Source organism: Babylonia areolata, chromosome 6, assembly GCF_041734735.1.
Source record: "Babylonia areolata isolate BAREFJ2019XMU chromosome 6, ASM4173473v1, whole genome shotgun sequence".
NCBI classification, from domain to species: Eukaryota; Metazoa; Mollusca; class Gastropoda; order Neogastropoda; family Buccinidae; genus Babylonia; species Babylonia areolata.
The window spans coordinates 4,645,081-4,652,580 of NC_134881.1; the positions used below are offsets into that span (position 1 = coordinate 4,645,081).

At 39.9% G+C, this 7,500-nt stretch overlaps 1 protein-coding gene across 3 annotated transcripts in view; it reads right to left on the reverse strand.

The window, feature by feature from the left end:
* Positions 1-7,254, reverse strand: part of LOC143283251 (carbohydrate sulfotransferase 13-like) — a 20,117-nt gene extending 12,863 nt beyond the window's left edge. The window contains exons 1-3 of one of the 3 annotated variants that reach the window (XM_076589423.1): positions 7,115-7,254; positions 4,924-5,143; positions 738-934 (exon numbers count right to left, since the gene is read on the reverse strand). In XM_076589423.1, the coding sequence (XP_076445538.1) occupies positions 738-934; positions 4,924-5,026 (300 nt within the window). In that variant the 5' untranslated portion in view covers positions 5,027-5,143; positions 7,115-7,254. The remainder of the gene's footprint in view (positions 1-737; positions 935-4,923; positions 5,144-7,114) is intronic. The other 2 variants (XM_076589424.1, XM_076589425.1) reach the window with 2 other exon arrangements.
* Positions 7,255-7,500: the final 246 nt, after the last annotated feature.

Sequence of the window (7,500 nt, forward strand, 5' to 3'; positions counted from 1 at the left end):
TTTCTTACGATCGACTCAAGATGACGAACCCAGTGGGGAAGGAGTTGCGACGTGACTTTTACGACCCAGCGTAGTGTCGTTGAAGGGCTGTGCCCACGCAGATAAAATAACAGTGGGCGCAAGCGCGCGCGCACACACACACACACACACACACACACATACACATCACACACACATAACACAAACACATGCACACACACGCACACACACACACAAAGTCTCACACACAAACTTGCAAACATGCACGCACGCTCCTTCTCACACGCACACACACACACACGCCAAATACACCCGCACACATATAACCCCACCTCTTCCACCATACCCACCTTCAACATGAATACGAACGCACTCTGAAACACACACACACGAAATACACGCGCATACATACACTCACACAAACAACAAACTCATGCGCACATGCGCACACGAACACACACACAACCAACAGCAACAACAGTCGTGGTGATGCCGTGTGACATAATCATTGCCTGCATATATTGTCGGCAGTGCAGTTGATGTTTGGTAGTGGCCCTCCTTGCATATAGTGCAGAAAGGCGACAATATGTGCAGAGTGACAATGTATGCAATGAGGATCTGGCACATATTGTCGCCGGCGACATAGTGTGCAGATGAATGCACAGTGAGGATCTGCACGTACTGTCGGCGGCGACAATATGTGCAGGGCGACAATATATGCCGCAACACGCCACGCCGCCATCCATCATCCCACCTACCTCTCTCCTGTTGTTGTCCACCAGATAGTGATCGTCGCCATGGAGACTGCATGTCTTCCTCAAGTGCTGCAGTCTGCCTTTGTTTATGGACAAGGAATGCAGCCACGTCAGGTTCGACCCGTCAGATTCTGGTGATGTGGCTTTGCTGGATTCCGGTAAAAAGCCTCTGAGCGTCGCCCATTCCAATTTGATTGTCACTTGATCATCCAAGGAAGGGGACACAAAATGACGATCAAGCATATTGGTCACAACGGAAAACTTCAAAAGTATGCTCAGAAAAAAATGTTGTCCATTTTGAGGTTATATTCAGAAACAAGTGATCTGGAATGTAACATTAGGAGGTCAACAACAAGTGCAGATTAATTATAAAAAGAGAGGCAAGGCCTTCAAGACTCACTTGTGATACACTGGAAAAAAAAAATCCAAGCTTTTTATGTATTGTGTATAATTTCAAAATGTAATGTTTAAGATGAGAAAGATCAGTTTAAAGCGAATTAACTCCCCTAGCATTAATTACAGAGTATAACTCCCCTAGCATTAATTACAGAGTAATTTCCCTTCTTTACTATCTGCACCAAACGTTTGCAAAATAAATAAAACTTCCATGCTTAGCAAAAGAAGTTCCTGTTTGAACAAAAAATGATAATAATGACTGCTCTTGTTGTTGGGTCAGAATATCAGATCAAAGTGCCAAGTTTAGAGAATACAAAAAATATAAATATAACAGTAAATGCAATTTGCATATAATTAGGCTTCATTTTTTTTTTTTTTTTTTTTTTTTTTTGTGCCCATCCCAGAGGTGCAATATTGTTTTAAACAAGATGACTGGAAAAAAACTGAATTTTTCCTATTTTTATGCCTTTGGTGTCAACTGACAAAGTATTTGCAGAGGAAATGTCAATGTTAAAGTTTACCACGGACACACAGACACAGACAACCGAACACCGGGTTAAAACATAGACTCACTTTGTTTACACAAGTGAGTCAAAAAGACAGCTGTTCCATGTAAAAGACGCCCCGTCACGCTGTGGAGTCAGCTGTATGCTCAGCAAGACCAGGCAGGACAGAATAACAAAGACACATTGTTCTCACATTGCTGTCTCTAGCCAATGTGATAATTCTCCCGTTTGGAATAATCTGAGGACAAAATTCATATGCTCAGGTACGTCAGAGCCAGTTAAATGGCTTCTTCAATCTTGTGATCTTGAAAGCCAAGGTCATGATCAAATGGTGCTATTTTCGTCTATATATCTATCTGTTTATCTATCTATCTATCTGTTTATCTATCTATTTACATGCGTACATACATACGTACATAAATACATCCATATATCCATACATATATACATACACACAAACATATATATTCTCTTTTAATCCAACTTTCACAAAGTTCCACATAGTAAATGTTGTTTATTACGTTAGATGTCTGTCTTTAAATTCACTTATATATCATCTGTATTGCACTTGGTGGAGGAGTCTCATGCTGTTCAGGCATTCCTGTAAAGGACAAAGAAAGGTTCTTTGTACCGTCCTTCAGATACCTGGCACTGATCTTCCCCTTTTAGCACAAGAAGCCAAGAGTTGTGTTGGTTTTATCACAGAGGCTACTGTTGTGATAATCCCAGCTGAGATCCTGGGTCATGGTGATTTCAACATAATTCGTTGCTTACTTCTTTCAAACTTTTGTGGTGTGTCATCCGCGAGATTTCACCGTAGTGTTTTCTTCTTCTTCTTCTTCTTCTTCTTCTTCTTCTTTTCCTCCTCCTCCTCCTTCTTCTTTTTGGAAAGAGTTTCGTCGCAATCTTTCAGTTGACAGTCTTCAATGAAATTCCCAGCACAATGAATCCCAACAATAGCAATGCCAAAGCAAGCGCTTTTTCCGCTCTGTCCTCACCAACGTACCCTAAATTGGGTCTGCACTGCACAATAAATGACGAATATAAAGCAAGACAAGGGAATAGCAACACCCAAAGAAGTACACAAAACAGACATAGTTCTTGAAAAGCGCACCATAGTAGTGGTAGTAAACAAGGGCAGTTGACGACTAAACAACCATTTAGTTATTTCAAAGTAACATTGAAAATATTAACAAGAGAGGCAAGGCCTTCAAGACTCACTTGTGATACACTTTTTAAAAAAATCTAATCGTTAAAATGTGTTCTCTATTTGTTATTATAAATCTTTCGGTTAAAAAAAAAAAAAAAAAAAAAAAAGTCCTAACCAGATTCGAACCCCGCGTGTTCGGGTGAGAAGAAACTACCTTATGCCCATCGCACACGGGGCGTCGAAGCAGCAAGTTTCCGCGACAAGTAGCAATCACACTGCAACATTTAGCCGTTTTCACTAGATATAGATAGATGTACAAGTTTAGTTACACCCGCCGGGAATGTAGTACGACACGGTCGATTCAATTTCTCTTTTATGTTCATTCTAGTTTTATAGTTTTAAAGTTGATAGGAAAATTTAGTATTTTGTTAAACTAATAACATGTAGAGCCAAGTACAAGTACTTCTAAACGTCATAAGAAGTGAAAAGGACTTCATTTTGAGAAAAGTCAAGACTGGAAATTTTTTCGTTTCATCGTGATCAATTCAAGGGTATTAACTCGCATGGTTTACAATTCCGACTGATTCTGTGGATATTTTTATGGCAGTTTGGGGCATAATCCAGTAAGTGATGAGGAGTTCACAAATCTTTCTCTGAATAAATATTTAACGGTCTCCTTCTCCAACTTTCCATCACATGTTATCGTGTATTGTCCATTGAATATAGGATTGAACGGGCAGGTCAACAACTTGAAACAAAATGGCGTCGTTCGCGTTCGCGAAGAATATGAGCACGCGCTTTGAATGTGTATAAATATGTGTAAGCAGTTGATTTTTGCCCATGACCTTCAGGGCTCAGCCAACAAATCTGTAAAGTCCACTCGTCGTATTGATTTTAGTATTTTCCGAAAAAGACCACTTGGGCGAATGAACATAGTGAAAGCCCTGTACACTGAGAGTAAAACACACAAGCTTTTTATGTATTTAATTTCAAAATGTAATGTTTAAGATGAGAAAGATCAGTTTAAAGCAAATCAAGTCCCCTAGCATTAATTACAGAGTAAATTTCCCTTTTTAACAATCTGCACCAAAACATTTACAAAATAAAAAAAAACTTCCATGCTTAGCAAATGAAGTTCCTGTTTAAACAAAAAATGATAATAATGACTGCTCTTGTTGTTGTGTCAGATATCAGATCAAAGTGCCAAGTTTAGAGAATACAAAAAATATAAATATAACAGTAAATGCAGTTTGCACATAATTAGACTTCTTTTTTTATATTTTTTGTGCCCATCCCAGAGGTGCAATATTGTTTTAAATAAGATGACTGGAAAGAACTGAATTTTTCCTATTTTTATGCCTAATTTGGTGTCAACTGACAAAGTATTTGCAGGGGAAATGTCAATGTTAAAGTTTACCACGGACACACAGACACACACACACACACACACACACAGACAACCGAACACCGGGTTAAAACATAGACTCAGTTTGTTTACACAAGTGAGTCAAAAAGGGTAGTGTAAAAATGGTAACAGAAATCCTTCAAAGACTGAAATTAGGGTCCACGTGAATTCCTGTTTGAGACAGCGAGTTAACTGTATGCCTGATAAGACTGCACTTTGGTCCCCCATGGACCCTTTGGACATCCGTGTATTGGCAGTGGACTGTTGTTATCTCATTGCAAGTGATCAAGATAGAAAAAAACTAACAAAAAACAAAACAAAACAAAAACACATAGTTTAGTGGTACTCTCAATCATAGCGGGAAAGGTCACATTCCATTGACTTGCCCATGAAGGAAGAACTAAAGAATAGAAACAACAACAACAACAACAACAACAACAAAAGACAGCAAAATATATTCTTTAAAAAAAAGGAACAATGATAACATATTACATGATGTCATACACACACACACACACACACACACACACAGATATATATATATATATATATATGTGTGTGTGTGTGTGTGTATCATATGGCTCGATCCAAACTGACCATGCACCAACTTTCATTGCTCATTGTTCTGGACCACTAGTACCATCACACACACACACACACACACACACACACACACACACACACACACACGAGAGAGAGAGAGAGAGAGAGAGAGAGAGAGATTGTTTTTACCTGAACTGCCCAAAAGAGCGGAAAGCAGCAGGTAACCAATCAAACTTAAACTGGTGACCACAGCAAAACCTTTGAACATGTGCCTTGCGTTGACCCAAGTCATGTTGTTCGGAAGTCCCGAGCTGTCAGTGGCGATACCATGTGTGAGGTGTGCAGTGTACACTGTTCTTCGACACCAGTCTGCACAGCACGCCTCAATATGCTTGCTCAACAGACGCTACTTTGGATCAGAAAGTTATTAAACGCTGCATTATTCGGCAATTCTGTAAACTACCTTGTAAACGCCCGGTGTGTGGTAAACTCCCACGCTCGAATTTGGGTTACAAATATGTTTTTATTCATACACCACCAACATACATCAGAATCAATACCTGAAAAATGTTCTGACCCTCCTGAAGGAAATTGGTTCAAGTAGTTTCTGGTCAGATCAACAAAGTTTTTATGTATACCTGCACCCCACATGATTTAAAGAGAAAATTAGGAGTTGGTTAAAAGATACGTTTTTGCGAGATTGGTGTAGAAATGTAGATAACGACACTATGTATATTTATTACATGATGTTTAAACCCAAATTTGGTCAGATGCTTATCTTACAGTGTTACCAAATAAATGTGTGATTGATAGTAAAGTTTAGAACAACCAGTAAAGCACTGTCTATAAACAGCATTTTGACAATTTACCCGGAAATGAAAGAATCTGTGAAAAATGTTCCACAAATGGCATTGCTAATGAGTTTCATTATTTGTTTCTGTGCCCCTTTTTGGTTACACACTGTAGAACCCACCCAAACTCCATAAAATTCTGCTTATTGTTTTCTGGAAAAAAAAGAACATTGTTAAAATTTAAATCCTTTGTATCTTCCTTGCGTATTTCTTTTCGATAGAACTTTGTTTATTGATACAGGGAAAAAATAGTCAAGTATTATGGAAAATGTACAAGTTCTAACGTTGATTTGTTTACGGTTGTTTATTATTCAATTACTAAGGAAAATTGACTTGATTTGTACTTGCTTGTTTACTGGAGTTAGCTTTTTCTTAACATCACCTGTTATTAATATAGTGTGTGTAAAATATGTATGTGTGTACCGCTTCAATACTTCCAGGGGGCACCTGAGTTAAGCTTCTTGCCTTGCCTTGCCTTGCCTTGCCTTGCTTTGCATCATGACGTCACTCCATGACACAGTGTCTTGTTTAGTTCAGTAGCCACTTGTTTTTTTCTTTTTTCTTCTTTTTTTTTGTTGGTTTTGTTTTGTCTTGTTTTGTTTTTTCCCCGGCTGTTTGCAGACAACGGTAAATCTGTCCTTAGACATTCAGTTATCCAAATTAGTACCGATCACCAGCCTGTATGCAGCGAATTAAATCTTATACAGCTGTATTTTAACGACTCAGTCTCGGCATCGGATCATTCTTCTGACACTGAGCTTAACGAAAGACTTCTCACGCATGGCGTGAACACACAAACAGTACTTCATGGTGAAATTAAGCAGGGGAATGGGTTCACACAAAAGGTATATGAATGTATGATAGTCAGTCGTGTCCGACTATGACCGTCAGAGCAGTAGTGGGGGCAACTGCTGTCCCAACTCTCTGAGAGAGAATTTTCTCGGCCAAGAGGGTTTAGGGCAGCTGGCTTTGGAAATGGTCCCAAAAGGCCAACAAGCCCCCAAGGTACACCACTAAGAGCCAGTGCAATCTTTTTTTTTCCTTTCCTTTTTTTCTTTTTCTTGTTTTTCCCCTTTTATTTTCCTTTTCGGCACCCCCCCTCCTCCCCCACCCCCTGCCCCCTCTTTTACACAAGGTTATATTTCGCTTGAATTTTGACATTTCACAACATCAGTGTGATTCACCATTCACAGAGCAAACGTTTAGTCCATCAATGAACATCTAAAAAAGTCATTAACTTATTGAGATACTTGGGTTATTTTTTAACTGTGAGAAATTTTAAACTGAAATAAAACCAGCGCAATCTTGCCTCCTAGTCTGAGAATCATAGTCCTTCTAACAAAAGGTAACGTACCCAGTAAACGCCCATCCCCAACTTCACGGTGAATTTAGTGCAAAGAGGGGGTGGGCGCTTACAAGGAACTTCACGGTAATTTTTTTGTTCACCGAATCACCAGCGAACATCTCTATGTAAAATCGGCGCGTGCATCTCTCTAAACTAGGCGTCATAAGACCCTTATCTTGCCTACCGGAAAGAGAAAAGCTGATCATGCCCAAAAAGCGTCACTGCCGCTACGTGACACGCACAACTGTTTGAATGTCGCCCGAAGCACTGTTAGCTTGGTGGCAGCGTGGTTTCGGGCAAATCGCACACAACTCGCTGCGCAAGCCGACTGCAGTGTTGCCCCAGCTCATTTGAGTGGCCTTCCCTCTTGTTATCACCACCACCTGCCTCTCTCTCCCACGAATCGCCGAGACGCGCGGCGCCCAGCCTCGGTGCATTATCATGACGTCTTGTCACTGGTGATGTGGCATGTTTATCTAATGTTTCATTTTCTACTTCTTCATCGTTCGTGGTCTTGGCAAACCCCACCGCGTTTACTCGTATGTACTCGAGTGGGCTTTTACGTGTATG